The sequence below is a fragment of the Athene cunicularia genome (assembly GCF_003259725.1).
Source record: "Athene cunicularia isolate RWA chromosome 2 unlocalized genomic scaffold, athCun1 chr2_part1, whole genome shotgun sequence".
Lineage (NCBI taxonomy): Eukaryota > Metazoa > Chordata > Aves > Strigiformes > Strigidae > Athene > Athene cunicularia.
Window position 1 is genome coordinate 76,990,957 of NW_020799095.1, and position 15,747 is coordinate 77,006,703.

Genomic DNA, 15,747 nt, shown 5'->3' on the forward strand with positions numbered 1-15,747 from the left:
TAGAATGAGAGATAGTGGTGCCCTTGAAATGTTGGAATACCTTCTATCTGGTTAGTACTGTTATGGAGTCAAGTTGTACATCCTACGTCTGGGCTTGATATCTTTATAATTGATTCATATTTTAGTATAATGTTAACCTCAACATTTATTTCAAAAGAACCTAGGCTTCAGCTGACTAAAAGGATATGGCGGTCATGTATCCTGTTTACATTTATGTCTGCTAAAGATGCACAGGTCTTTTAAAGACATGGTGATGCTATATGGAAGCAAATGTGTCCAACCTGGGCAATCACTGTTATTGCTATTCTGGTCTAGCAACACATAAACGTGTGGGGAAAAATCCCCAAATCTGTTGCTCTTGGGTTTACTTGCCACCTAGGTAGCTCAGATTTTCAGAGCCTGTTTGTACACCACAGATTTGCAAGCTCTAGTTTCAGCCCATTAAAAGGGCTTTGAAAACCCTAGCTGCACCTGGTGATCCCAGCATTTCCAGGCTCCTACCTCCCAATCAGAGGGCTGAAAGCTCTGTCTTGGCTGATTGACATGGATAGGGACCTCAGATGTTATTTCTTTATAATGAATGGCTAACCTGCATTCACTTGTAGAGAGTGTGCTCTGAAAGTTGTCTTTCACATTTGTTCCAAGTAGAGCCACTTGGAAGTGCCAATATTCAGAGAATGGTGTGTTATAAACAACTTTACTAAACAAATTATACATAAATTCCTGATTCTGGATTTGAAGGGAGGAGCTTGTAGATTTAAGACTAATATTGTCAGTGCATGTTGAAAGATTGTTTGTTAGTTAAATTGATGTCTTGTAGTAATTCAAGTAAGAGGAAGCAACAGTAGTCCACACAGAGTGACTGAGATGATTGAAACTTTTGATTTTTCTTAACAGTACAGGCAACAGTTAAGCAGTATTCTGAATATTTGACATGCATCTTAGTTTGAGCTCCTAGGACTGTATAAATTGTGTGCCTATCATTCTGCATCATTCTTCTATTTCTTTAGATCCCCATTCTTCATTGCACACATATATATGTATATATCTACAAAACCAGTAGTAATGAAAACACTGATAGGTACCTTTGTACAGAAGTCTAGTATCAGATTCATGTATTCATTCAGAAATGGATAGCACAGTGCATTTGGAACATGAGGCAGGCTTTTATCTTCGGTTGTCCGTTTAAATTTGCAGTGAGGAAACTGGCTTCTGTGAAATAAGATGGTGACCCCAGTTCAGTTCCTGGTAGACAAAGCATCCAGATCACAGCTGACAGTAATTGGAACTAGATAGGCATGGCTATCTCAGTAGAAATGATTGAAAGGGTCAGGAGACTGAAATATCCTCTGTTCTTTAAAATGCTGTGTATAGATGAAGACAGAAAAATGTTTCATTGAACAGTCTCAGATGATGCACCTCTTATGTTTATATATTCTCTGAATAAAACGTTACAGCTCACGAGGATACCTGATTAGCACTTACAATGTATATGATATGGAAGTATATTCTTCCCCTGCAAGGAGATTTAAAAATCTATTTGAAATCAATGGTATCAGGATACAGCTTTTAATCTTAAAGGTTTTTTGTTCTTTGGAGCACACAAACCAAATTCATTTAGGTCTAAAACTGAATGGGGTTTTTTATGTATTTTGCTCTGAATGCTGTTCATTTCTGACTCATTTTCTATCTGAATAAATCATCTGAAAAGTAACTGAAGCAGAGCAGTTGTGCTAGGCCTCTTGGTGATAATTATAAAATAGCTGAAGAAAATGACGTGCTATTGCTGGTTTTATTTAGAGTGAGGTGACTTACGGTTCTGTTACTAGTCAGTCAAAATCCATTGTTTAAGTGTTGCATGACTTAGTAGGCATTCCAAACCATCATGACCAAATTAGTGCCTTGCGGGAGAGACGCTCAACCACCTATCATTTACATTTGGTAAAAATGTGAAATGACTACATAGAGCAAAATTAGAATCAATCAGTAGAAGCCAAAAGCTGTTGAATGTTTTTGTAGAGAGTGCTGACTCGATGGGGTAAGTGGCATCAGGAGTCTTTGAATGAACCAATTCACCTTTTCTCCTGAGCTTCCTTCCTTCACAAAATTGCTAGTTTTAGCAGTGCTGGGACAAATCATGTGAAGTCTTAGAGATGTGGGCTGATTCCTACTGGAGTAACAGACAAAACATGCATTTTCATCTCTGGTGAAATTGAGATGTAGGGTAGACTTCCAGGGACAAGACGGCTAATATATTATCTAGCTCTTATACTTCCAGTGTCACTATCTGAAAGGGCCCCATCAACTGAAAGACCTAATAATAATTTTAAGATTTAGCTATTTTTTCAACAGTAGCATATCAAATGGCTTCAATTTAGACAGATATTTGGGAGGAGAAGGGGTGAAGATGTGTAGTGGTGTCTAATTTTCAACTTTCCTCACTTACATGGATTTGATGGCCATTTTGTACAATTTGTTTGGTTATTTTGTGTACATACTGAAGCTGTTCTTACTGCTGTCTCTTGGGAGAGACATGCATTAAAGAAGTTTTAAAACTATATGAAATTTTAATCGATGAAGGACAATAAGAGACACATAATTGTGAGTTAATAATAGCCTCTCTAAATTTCACGATTCAGGTAGAAGTACTCATTTTCTGCCTTTTTTTTTTTTTTTTTTTTTTTTTAAGGCATAGGAGATCAAAATAATTAGCTGCTGTTATTCACACATTAAATTATCCCTCAAAGGAAAGAAAAGGGTTTTAAGAGGTGACATAATTAAGCAAATACACATAAAATTTTACCCACATATTATCTCTCTTCTTCTTTTCATTTAAAAGAAAATATAGCTGCTTTTCAGAGATATTGTTGATCTAAGCAAGTGATCTAAAAGAAAAAAATAAGAAAACCCTCTAAGACATGAAGCAGGGAGGAGAACAGAAAAGGGCTGTTGTGCCAATACCTGAGAAAAGGGCAGCTATTTAATCCAGGTCCTGCCTTGTTTCATGAATGTATCTGGCATGGTGAAGTGAAATACCAGAAAGAGGGTGATGATGCTGAATTCCACTTTCATGGTATGATTTTTCTGTCTGAATATAAGATTTCAAAATTTAAACTTTTTATAAAATGAGACAGATACAATAATGACTGGGACAAGCAGTTAGAACATTCTAAGAAAAAAAAAAAAAAAGGCAAAACTATACTTTTTTCATGTGAGGAATACTTCTCAGACAGAATTTCCTGTTGCTTTGTTTGGAATAGTTCATATGTTTCCAGGATTAATTTATGTATTGTAGTGTAAAAAAAAATAAAATATTGAAGACTGGTAGTACCTTTCATTTATGGAGGAAGTTCTTTGCATTTATCCTCATCATCTGCATGAGGTTAGATGAGTTATTAAGTTCTTAAAATCAGTTTTCATATACTCAGTGGACCTTCTTAACTGAATTCTGAAAAAAGATTCACCTCATTTTATCTCGCTGCAGTACTCTCCAAACCTGCTCACTCACTGAAATGACCATATTCAGTGTCCAGAGGATGAGTGAACATGCTTTATTCCAGCAGTGAAAGGACTTTTCAGCATTTTTTAAACTTTTATTTCTTTCATGAAACTAGGATCTGTGCTCATACCAGGAGGTTATAAGAACAGTCAAAATACGCTTTTAGTGCCCTGCTTATAACTTCTGAACGACTTGGCAGTGAAAGGTGAAAGGCATTTTGATGTGCCTGAGTGGAAAGTAATGTGGAAACAAAAGCAAAAGAGGAAATGGGATCTAAGAGCAGAGTGGGAGAAGGATCAGCTTACTCCCAGGAAAGAGACAATGTGATTCTAAATGAAAGGATATTGACTACAAAAATATTTTATATTTTAATAGAAAGTGTCTAAAGCATAATGACTGCATTTATAAATATTAACACTTCACAAAAAGGAACAGTGAAGTTAGGAAAGTGAGCTCTTCTACTCGGCACGGCTGATGTTGCCAATTGTGTATTATGTCAGCCTTTAATTTTATTTTGTAATCTTTTATCATAAAACATGTTCTTTATCAGAGCTCTGGAGGATAACACTGAGCATCTTGTCTCACAAACACTGGAAGACCAAGACTCTTAAAATTTCCCATAATTTGCATTAATTGTCCTCCTCACTTTCTAGATAGTTAAACGGAAATGTGCAGCCTGAGTTACAAAAATACGAAATGCTTACAGCTGCAAGAGACATCAGTGGGAACACTCTTCTGAACACTGAATCCCCTAAACCAAAAGCTTTATCTTTGGGCTGGCAGCCTAATTAGGGGTTCCTAGGGAGTTTTGGCTATTATGTCTCTTACTCTGTGACCATTTTGCAGATGGGAACTATCCTCTCACAGAGTACTGGCAATCCATGTTGCCAAGTGTACTGTAGAACCTAATTCTTTGACATTTATAAACACTGAGAGTCTTTTGTGATGGTATTATGGAACAGCATACTAGGGAATTAATAAGTCTGCATTTTGTCTGATGTTAGCATGAAGCTACATGAGGAATGCCAGAGATAAATAGAAATATGAATAAAACACGGGATTTGTGAGGACAAAATAACAGAAGGTTTGAGGTTGGCAGAGGCCTCTGGAGATCATCTCGTCAAACCTTCTGCTCAAGCAGGGTCTCTGAAAGCCAGTTTCCCAGGACCATCCCCAGATGGCTTTGGAATATCTCCAAGGAAGGAGACTCCAGAACTCTGGACAACCTGTGCCAGCGCTCTGTCACCCTCACAGTAAAAAAGTGTTTCCTGGTGTTCAAATGAAACCTCTTGTGTTTCAGTTTGTGCCCGTTGCCTCTGGGTCTGTCACTGGGCCCCACTGAAAAGACCCTGGCTCCCCCTTTTTTGCATCCCCTTTCAGGTATTTGTACATACTGATGAAATCTCCTCTTAGCCTTCTCTTCTTCAGGCTGAACAGTGCCAGTTCTCTCAACCTCTCCTCATAGGAGAGATTCTGCAGTCTCTTAATCATCTTTTCAGCCCTTCACTGGACAGATGTGATATGAACAGACAATTAAAGAGTATGATAATCCCCATAGATTTGAGTTGAACAAGTATGATCAGTCTAGCATTTTTTTATAATGTATACAAAATGGTTATATGTATTATTTTAATGAGTAATTTATAAGTATTTTTACAAGTGGTAAAACAGTTATATTATGCTTCACTATGATAGGACTTTTACCTCCTCTCTTAGGTATCTTTAGCTATGAAGCTGCAGACCTATTGCCTGGACTGGTAATGCTTGACGTACCAGTAGCAAAAGAAAGCTGTCATTTAATAGAGAAAAGAACTTCTATACAGTGGTCTTTCAGAGACTGCAGGAATCTGGACTATCATCCTTCTCTCTAACTTTCTTTTTCCTCCTCATGTGTGCTACCAGGAGGGAATGTCTAGGGCAGCATGTGATATGCAAGAGGTATGATAGCAGCCACTAGCACCCCTTTGAACTTACTTCCAGTGATTCTATGACAATGTAGAGGGTTTTCTAATTAATTTTCAAAGAGTAGACATTGTCATCTGATTTCAGACAAAGATGATAACTATAATTCCAAAACTGATAAAAAAACTAAGAACTCTAACTCCTGAAATCTTCTTTACTTGGAGCAGACACCATACACTTTTTATGAATTGCTCTAATTCTCTAGTAATTAAGTACAATAATAGTCTTGATGACATACCATGCATGCAGCCAGAAATTCAGTTATGCATTTAAAATAAACCCTAGCTTTGTGTAGGCATACAAATTAATTTTTCTTCTGTTGTGTTGTTTCATCTGTGCCATACCACAGCAGGGATCAATTTCACTATCTGTTTTAGGCTTATGAAATATGAAGAGATGCCACAAAGTTATTTAGAAATCTTTGGCCAGTACAGATGAAGATAAATGTTCCTGTTTTCTGATTGTTTTCATTCACAGTGCATGCATTGGATCCCAAGACCCTTACTGTGGCTGGGACATGGTGATGAAGAAATGCACAACGCTGGAAGAAAGCCTGAGCATGAGTCAATGGGAGCAAAGCATTACTGTGTGTCCAGTAAGTCCAAATACATTCATCTATCTCTTACAACTTGTGATTCCATGTGAATATCATGAAAATAAGCTGGAATAGATTTTTTCAAGCACAGAAAACTGTATTTAATGCCATTTTTCTCAGGCCTTCCCAACAGATTCTAGCAGGATATTTAGGGGTTCTATTCCTTATCAAGCTACTTGTATTTAAGATCAAATTATTTATAGTACTGTCAAAGGATAGTTGTTTTACCTGTAATGTGTTCCCACCTTGAAAGCAGACATGCACTAAGATTAGCAATATCGACATGTTTTTCTCTGCAGGATTTTACTCCATTTTGTACTTTGAAAAAATTAAAGATTAGTGGTATAATATTTTCTTTTAAGATAATTATTGCTAATATAAAAGGCCATGTAATGTCTTTCAAAATCCATGAATTGGAAGGGTCAATTGTATGAATTAAGTCTCACCTACATAAATGATAGAAGTGATAATTTTAATAAACTTAGTGTTACTATTTATGGTGGCTTAACAATTCTCTTTTAAAATTATGTTGAATAAATTTAATATAATAAAAAAACAAACAACAAAGCTGATTTATATACCTTCATTTTAATATGGTTCCAGTGTTGGTTTAATATTGATTCTTTTCCCTCACTCCAAAGAGCACAAAAAGAGGGTTAAGAAGGATCTTCCTTGTGCTACTAAGCTCTTTCCCTTGGAGACTCATGATGCTTTGTCTTTGCCTTCTGCCCATGAAGAGGGAGCCTTTCCAACTCAATTCTGCTTTTATCTCTAATAAGGACTTCTTGAATTTGTCTTCACTTGCCACTGAAGCACATGCATCTATGAATTTATGCTCATACGACATCCATGTTCTGTTCTCCTTGTGTTTAACAGGCTCCTTTTAACATCTTACTGACACTCCTCTCTCTTAAGCTGGGCTTTGTTTATTGAACTAGAAGTGTGTAAAATTAGTATGAAGTTCTTCCAGCTTTCACTTACGATCTCTTACGATGTATTGTAGCAGCCTCCTAGATAAAAATCACTACACCGATTCTGAGGTCCTTGAGAACTAGCTCCTGTGTTCAGACTGTCTGTGTTTGACATTGAATAGTATTTTTTGAAACAATATCTTGTACTGCCCTTTGCATCCATGCTTTCACATAGTGGCCTAATAAAAAAGGCTGACATTGAATTAATTTTACATTAGCATTTTAGCTCAAATCAGGAGCAATCTGGGGGAAAATACTCTGATTTTTCCCATCTAATATTCTTTGTTTCACATCACAAAGCAGTCTTGAAGCACACAAGCCACATTACTTTGAAATTAAATTAAGACAAAACTGTGCTCCAACTACTACTAGGCATTAGATCCATGTCCACAGTGAGTCTAAAGTAAAGCCCACAAAATACAAAGTATGTGTCAAGTCTTCAACACCAGCTGTTTTATTTTCCAAGTTTGCAGTTTATGTGCATACCACTTGCTAACGTAGACATAACCTTTGTCTCACAAAGTCTGGAATCAGCCACTAGTGCAGTCCTTGTCTCACTGATTGTCAAGTAACTAGATGCACTGTACAGTATATTCCTTTCCAATTACAGGGTGTATATCATATCTCCCTGCAGTAATCCCACAGGCTAGATGTGGTTATGTGGAGGTTCTGCTGGTGGCCTAGTTGGGTTGCTTTATTAGGAAGGATTAGTGAAATGGGTTGGTTGGTTGGTTTTTGCATGAGCAGTCTGCCTACTGCTTAGTCTTTGAATTCTGGCATTAGTCCTTGTTTTCTTCCATAGACAGAAAACATGAGGCCAAGAGAGGTTGGAGGGGGAGGGAGAAATGGTTTAGAAAGCAGAATTCAATTTGCTTCCATTCAACTGGAAAAACAATTATTTAGTATCTATTATATGACAGTTGTGTAGGCTATGGCAGTCTAGTCAAAGCAGGGGACCACCAAAGGATTGCTCAGAAATTCATCCACAGCTGTGAGATTTATACTGCATATCAGAGACAAAAAGATTTAGTGAGCCTCTACAGGATTTTTGGAGTTGAGCAGATTGAGAATGCATAATATAAGGAAAATTTTAGAATTAACTGTCTAAACTGCAAACTGTGGGTTTACCACTTTATTGTCTTAAAACCCCTGAACTTAACCTAACTCATTATTGAACAAATTTGAAAACTTCATATAAACTTTCCTTTAAAATAACACTGTATTCTGGCAAACTGCAATCGATTACAATTTTGCTTAGCGAGGCTTGCAAATATTTGTTTTTATAGCATTTTTATGGGCTGTATTCACAGAATTTATACAAGCCACGATGTAATGAATTTCATTTTGTAGGCAACTGAGCTATGTTCATCCTTGACATCTGATATATACATTTAAGATAATATTGCAGTCAGAACATAACAGAATATTGGAAACCTTCTACCCTCTCTCTTTTGGTTTCAATTGGTTCCAGTATCTTAATTGTCAATAAAACTATACTGATCTTCCTAACACTATAGAAAATTTGTCTGATTAATGTATGACCAGTTTTTTCTAAACTCAGATCAGAGAGAGAGGCCTATTTATCCACTAGTTTAGCCCAAAATGAAAAGTGACCAGTTGCACTTGAGAAATTATTTCCTATGACATTATTCATATATCTGAATATTTGTTGGCAAGTGTCCTGGTTTGAGTGAGTGGTGGTGTTTTTTTGGTAGCAGGGGAGGGGGCTATAGAGGTGGCCCCTTGTGAGAAGCTTCTCAAAGCTCCTCCAGCTCTATGCCGGGACTGCCTTTGCACCAAGGCTGAGCCAATTAGTGACGGTGGCTGCACCTCTTCGATAATGTATTTAAGAAGGAGAACCTGGAAGGAGGAGTTTGAGTTGTGAGGAGAAGGTGTGAGGAGAACATCTGTGTGAACACCAAGGTCAGTGGAAGAAAGAAGGAGAAAGGGGGTAGGTGTGCCAGAGCAGAGACTCCCCTGTATCCCGTAGTGAGATGGCAGGGCTGCCCCCTCTGCCACCCATGGAAGTCTGTGGTGGAGCAGATACTGATTTGCAGCATGTGGGGGCCCCCACAATGACCCAGGTGACTGCACCTGAAAAAGACCAGGACTCTGTGGGAAGAAGGCCCCGCTGTTGTAGTTCGGCACTGGGAGGACACGCCTGTGGGAGTGACTTGTGTTGGAGAGTTTGTGGAGGACTGTCTGCTGTGAGAGGGGTGCCGTGCTGGAACGGGGGAGGAATGAAAGAAGTTTCCCCCTGCCCCCCTACACCACTAGGGAGGAGGAGGTAAAGACATCAGGAGCAAAGCTGAGACCAGAAAGGAGGAAGGGATGGGTGAAGGTGTTTCAGGATTTGGTAATGCTTCTCATGGTCCTGCTCTGTCTGTTACTTCTTGTTGTTATTAGTATGTGTATGCAATTCTGTTCTTTTTTTTTTTTAGTTCCCCGAATGAATCTGGTTTTTACTTGTGTCTTAAAGGATAAGATCATTGCTCCCTGTTCTTATCTCAGTTTCCTGGACCTCTTCCTTCCTTGCTTCCCAGCGCTGGGGTGAAAGGGGAGAAGTGAGCAGCTGCATGGTGTTCAGTTGCCCTCTGAGCTCAAACCACAACAGAATGTCATGGTAGAGCAGGGTCAGAGCTAGGAGAGGTAGCTGAGCATTGTGTTACTATGTCTCTGAACTGTGAAGATCATTTGTGACAAATATGGTTATTTTGCTTATCTTGCTTTTGATTTAGTTCTCAAGTTTGATTTTTAGGTTATTGTTTCAGTTGGCGTGACCACTTGCAGTCGTCACTTAAAAATATACTGACATTATTTTTTTTTTTTTTTTTTTTTTTTTTTTTTTTTTTTTTTACATAAGCATGCAGCATGAAATGCCTTTATTTTTACAGCTGCATGCAGGGAAAGAGTATAGTATGGGATCTTACCTGAATTCATTAGCAGCTTCAGGAAATACTCCAGAGCCACTGAATTCTGCACAAAGTAATCTCAAACCAAAAAGCTCATGGCAGATTTAAGGACTGGGTCACTGAAGAAGTGACCCTGACTCAGAGTGAAGGCACAAAGCAGGAAGACAAGGTGTGTGCAGAGAGGCTCAAGACAAAGAAAATTGGTATTTGGAGGACAAGGAGGAAGGTATCTGCAGAAGAAAAAGGCTGACATAAACAGGGTGGTAGAGAGGGAAAGCAGAGTGTAGCCATGCCAGGAAAGTACAACATATTGTCTGATTGATTGTGATTTTCACCTTGAGGCATGCCAAATGGCAAAAGGTTAATAGGAATAGGTTCTAGTGAGGGCTAAAAATGCCCCTCATCAGTATGTTTTGCCTTCCTGTATTCCTATGATGAAATTGTTTGATATAATTTGTGAAGGGGAGATATTCACAAACAGAGCAGGTGAGTCATGAGAAATGACCGAGACTGCAGTGGGATGGTATTTACAGGAGTAAGGGGTGGGGTAGGGGGGAATCAAGAAAGAGAAACCTGCCACCAGTATGTCCTGAGCTCAAGCTTTCGGCTAAGTTTTATAAATACCTTCCCTGACACTTGATATAAATTATGGTAACCATAGACAACTGTAGCTTTAGTTTATAATTGTAGGTGCAACAGTAAAGATGCTTTGGTGCAGTATAGAAATAGAAAGCAGTAAAGACATTTTCACTTCTCTGACATTAATTGGATTGGGGACATATCATTGGTAGTTAGTGGACTATTTATTTATTAGTCCAGCAGTGTAAAAGAGAATGGACTTGTCACTTAACAAGAAGTATTTCCTGTTGTCTTATGAAAAACAAGTGTATACACTGCATGAGCATAGGTCGTGAGTTATTTTCAATAAACAGCTGTCAGCAGAATTTGAAATTTTGAATTATGATTATGTCAGTTGTAGCTGTCAGAATATATACATAGCTGTTCTGTGGAGAAGCTATATCTGTGAAAAATAAGTCATAAGAAATTAATAGTGAAATTATGGAACTCTTACCACAGTGAAAAGAATCAGCCAGCACCCACAGTGTCAGTGGAAACATATCTTGTGCTGTAATCAAATCTCTTGTATCTTCAAATTATTAGTGAAATGTATACTTCCCTCACCACTGTTAAAATGAAACAAAACTAAAAATAGCAGAGGGAGGCACCATTTCAGGTCATTGATGGCAATCTACAACTGTAGTTCCTATTTCAATATATAAGCAAACGTTATGTTCTTACACATTTGATAAAATATTCATGACTACAACTGATACATATTTATTTTTATCTAAAGAGTGACTTTAAAAGCTATTTAGCCTGCACTTATTAGTACTGTTATTTTGACTGAAACTGATCCTTTAGCATTTAAGTGAAAAAGTGGCCATCATTTCCATTTATGATCACAAATTTGTCAAGATTAACACTTTACTAAAAGAATTAATAATATGAAAGCCTTTCTTTGTTAAGAGAGTTGAATTCCCCATGTCTAGGCCCATTTTCTTTAGAAGTTCCAGTAACCATGGAGGCTGCTGCCATTTCCATTAGCACATTTTGTTTCAGCTGGACAGTACAGATTTCCTACTAAAATGTGTTATAACTGCATGACAGAAACATTCCAGTCAAGACGAGAATGGTCTGACCTTTGTAAATAGAGGTGTTGAGAATTGACTTCAGCAGGAGGAAGCTGTCTCATCATGTAGGTTTAGGTGCTGCTTTTTGAAAAATATTTTAGGATTTATAGATATAATTGTATCTAATGCCTAGAGAGAGTCATATTTATTTCACTTTTACGAAATGGGGCTATATGATATGTGATTCAAAAAAATGTTGTCCAAAGAAGACATTCATCATGCATATTTGAGTTTGATTCATTCAGCTACCCTGGACTAGTATCCTCTGCTGCCTCTTCCGTTTGATCTAGTTTTGGGTTTCCACAAGCATTCTTGCACATGCTGTTTTACAGTCAGAATCCATGAAATAGGGAATACTGTCTTCAGAAGATAATTGAGAAAGTATTATTAGAAGATAATAGAATCAAATATTAAAAGATAATCGGGAAAGTATTCTATCGAATCACTGTAGGCAAGTATGATTGTGAAAGGTAATGGTTAGTTGTGATTATTGTTATTGCTATAGGGGTGGCATCCAGTGGCCCAAATTGGTTGGAGGTGGGGGGAATTATGCAGCTACAGAAATCATGATGAGAGCTTCCTGTCTGGAAGTTATACCTCTCCAGTGGAGGCTTTTATTGTTGGTGGCTGAAGGATGTACCTCCATCTACTGCAGAATAAAGAGGTTGCATGAAGGAAGTGTCAGGTCTCGGGTAAGCCTTTCTGTTGTGTTTGTTTCTAGATGAGGAACCTGACAGTGGATGGACATTTTGGAACATGGTCACAGTGGAAACCTTGCACCCACACTGATGGTGCCAGTGTTGGCTCCTGCCTCTGCAGGACACGTGTGTGTGACAGCCCTGCTCCTCAGTGTGGAGGCTGGCTGTGTGAAGGACCAACCATGGAGATTGCCAACTGTTCCAGGTACACAAAGCAATTTCAGGTGGTTTCAAATTTTTTAACTTGATCAGAATAGAATCTGCCCTTTGAAATCTCATCTGCAATCCACTAAGCCTGTTCTGTGCAGAAAACAGCTCATGGCAATGGCCACAACAAATGAGACATTATAAAGCATCTCTCAGACTTTGTGGGAAAGAGAATGAGCCAGATGGCAAATAGTGATTTCAAATGCTGTGCACCAAGTAATATTGTCTTCAGCTAATTTAAACAAAAGCTCAGAAAGCAAAAAATCATTGTTAGGTAAAATCCAAAGTATGATACCTTATCTCAGTTCTGTAAGTCATAAAACTTTTTTTCTGGAAGTCAGAACCATTTTCTTTATTTGCGGATCTCACCTCACCATTGTATTCCCCCATTTTGCCTTGGGAAAATTTTTTTTTCATATATCTTTTGATTGTACCGTGACATCTAGAACTATTACCAGTCTATGCTGCTCTTTGGCCACTCTTTTGTCTTCCTTAGGCACATAACCACTCCCAGAAAAAACAATGAGAGCAGATCATTCCAAAGACTCAGAACACTGCATATTCTGAACTGCATTAAGAGTTAATGCTTAAAACATTATATATACTTTAATTGCAAGGTGAAAGTTATGTAGTGATGCATTCTGCTTATTTTCAGTGATTCTTTCTACTTTTTGTCTCTGCTTTGGGTTGTTTTTTTTCTTTTAAACATCAGAAGCACATCATGGTAGTCAATAAAACTGATTATCCTTCTGCACAAGATAACTGCAAGCTCTGTAAGTGGAAATAGTCAATTTTAGGGAAATTATTAAAAACATTACAATATAGTATATAACAGATCAAGAGAATGGTAGAAAAGATAAGTATGCTGTGAGGTACTGAACAACAGCTATTGGCCGTCAGGTTTAGAAGGGAATTTGAAACATGATTTGGGACTTGATTCATGTACTACCATTGGCAGTATCACACTACTATTTTAACATCTTACTTCTGTTAAGACTGGTATATTAGTAGTTGATTCCCAGAATGCATGGATATACAGATATTTTGTTCATTTTACCACTTGGCTCAGATGTTGCACTGACAGAGATCTTATTATTTTGTCTGAATATTTTTTTCAAAAGATTTTTTCTGTGTTACCAACTCATATCCCTTATAAAAACAAGATACCAAGATGCATGTAATTGATTTGTTTTCATCGTTTAAAAAAGTGATTTCAAAATTAAGGCACTATTTTAACTTTTGATTTTGTGATGAAACCGCAAGAACTCATTATGGTTTGGTTTTATTTCTGTTTATCTTCTACCAATACACAAACTGCAATCTAGCCATCAAAAGGTTTTGGGAACTGCTGAAGTGCATAATTTTTTGCTTAGGACAGAGTATGAAATTCATCCTGAGATGTTTGGTCTAGTGTATATTTTTCCTAGGGTATACTGGGGAGGTACAAGAGTATCCTTTCCAAAATTTCACAAATGCAGAGTACAGTACCATGAATTCTGTTAACTTTTTTTGTTACATCGCAATACCTGAGAGTATCTTGATGAAATTGCCAGCTAATGCATTTTCACACTTATTACTCTTTTTCCTTTAGAATCACAGAATCATAGAAACATTCAGGTTGGAAAAGACCTTTAAGATCATTGAGTCCTAATACTGCCAATGCCACTGCTAAACCGTGTCCCTAAGCGCCACGTCTTTTAAATATCTCCAGGGATGGTAACTCAGCCAGTTCCATGGGTAGCCTGTTCCAGTGCTTGACAACCCTTTTGATGAAGAAATTTTTCCTAATATCCAATCTAAATCTTGGCTGGTGCAACTTGAGGCCATTTCCCCTTCTCCTATCACTTGTTACTTGGGAAAAGAGACTGACATCCTTTCAGGTAGTTGTAGGGAACAAGAAGGTCTCTCCTGAGTGTCCTTTTCTCAGGCTTCAATCCCTTTCCTTTCAGAAAAAGTAGCAAAATTTGACATTTTAATCTCCCTGAAAAAAACCCCACAAATAATAATTGGAACAATACATAATTAAAATTTATCTTCAGAACTTTGATACAGGAGTTTGCAGATGAAGTTTACCCAGAATAAAGTGACGGAAAGCAACTAAATAGCTTCATAGCTTTGTACTTCTTGTGTAATGGGGTCATTTCAGCAGTTACTGATTACAAAGCATGGAATATGGCAGGATCAGGGCACCTTTATTTTAGTTCAGTATTCTTTAAGAAATGGCACACGATGCAGTATTAATGACTTCTACAGAAATATTAATGGGCCAGATTCTGTTGTCAGTCACACCTAATCAGCCATTCGCTATGTATAACAGATGACAGAGCCTGAGCTTTTTATTCTACCAGAAATGGAGGCTGGACACCATGGACTTCTTGGTCACCTTGTAGTACCACTTGTGGAATAGGCTTTCAAGTTCGTCAGCGTTCCTGCAGCAACCCAACCCCTCGACATGGAGGACGCGTCTGTGTGGGACAAAATCGTGAGGAGAGGCAAGTTGCCTTTTTTCTACTGTCTGTTTTAATTTCTTCTGCTCAGCTGTATTCCACAGGACATTTTCTCCTTTACCTGTCTTTTCCTTTCCTTTCCTTTCCTTTCCTTTCCTTTCCTTTCCTTTCCTTTCCTTTCCTTTCCTTTCCTTTCCTTTCCTTTCCTTTCCTTTCCTTTCCTTTCCTTTCCTTTCCTTTCCTTTCCTTTCCTTTCCTTTCCTTTCCTTTCCTTTCCTTTCCTTTCCTTTCCTTTCCTTTCCTTTCCTTTCCTTTCCTTTCCTTTCCTTTCCTTTCCTTTCCTTTCCTTTCCTTTCCTTTCCTTTCCTTTCCTTTCCTTTCCTTTCCTTTCCTTTCCTTTCCTTTCCTTTCCTTTCCTTTCCTTTCCTTTCCTTTCCTTTCCTTTCCTTTCCTTTCCTTTCCTTTCCTTTCCTTTCCTTTCCTTTCCTTTCCTTTCCTTTCCTTTCCTTTCCTTTCCTTTCCTTTCCTTTCCTTTCCTTTCCTTTCCTTTCCTTTCCTTTCCTTTCCTTTCCTTTCCTTTCCTTTCCTTTCCTTTCCTTTCCTTTCCTTTCCTTTCCTTTCCTTTCCTTTCCTTTCCTTTCCTTTCCTTTCCTTTCCTTTCCTTTCCTTTCCTTTCCTTTCCTTTCCTTTCCTTTCCTTTCCTTTCCTTTCCTTTCCTTTCCTTTCCTTTCCTTTCCTTTCCTTTCCTTTCCTTTCCTTTCCTTT

At 37.9% G+C, this 15,747-nt stretch overlaps 1 protein-coding gene across 3 annotated transcripts in view; it reads left to right on the forward strand.

Moving 5' to 3' along the window:
- The window catches only part of SEMA5A (semaphorin 5A), a 341,520-nt gene that overhangs the window by 244,143 nt on the left and 81,630 nt on the right, over positions 1-15,747 (forward strand). For all 3 annotated transcript variants that reach the window (XM_026842316.1, XM_026842312.1, XM_026842315.1), the window contains exons 13-15: positions 5,939-6,056; positions 12,352-12,533; positions 14,884-15,027. In XM_026842316.1, coding sequence (XP_026698117.1) covers positions 5,939-6,056; positions 12,352-12,533; positions 14,884-15,027 — 444 coding nt within the window. The remainder of the gene's footprint in view (positions 1-5,938; positions 6,057-12,351; positions 12,534-14,883; positions 15,028-15,747) is intronic.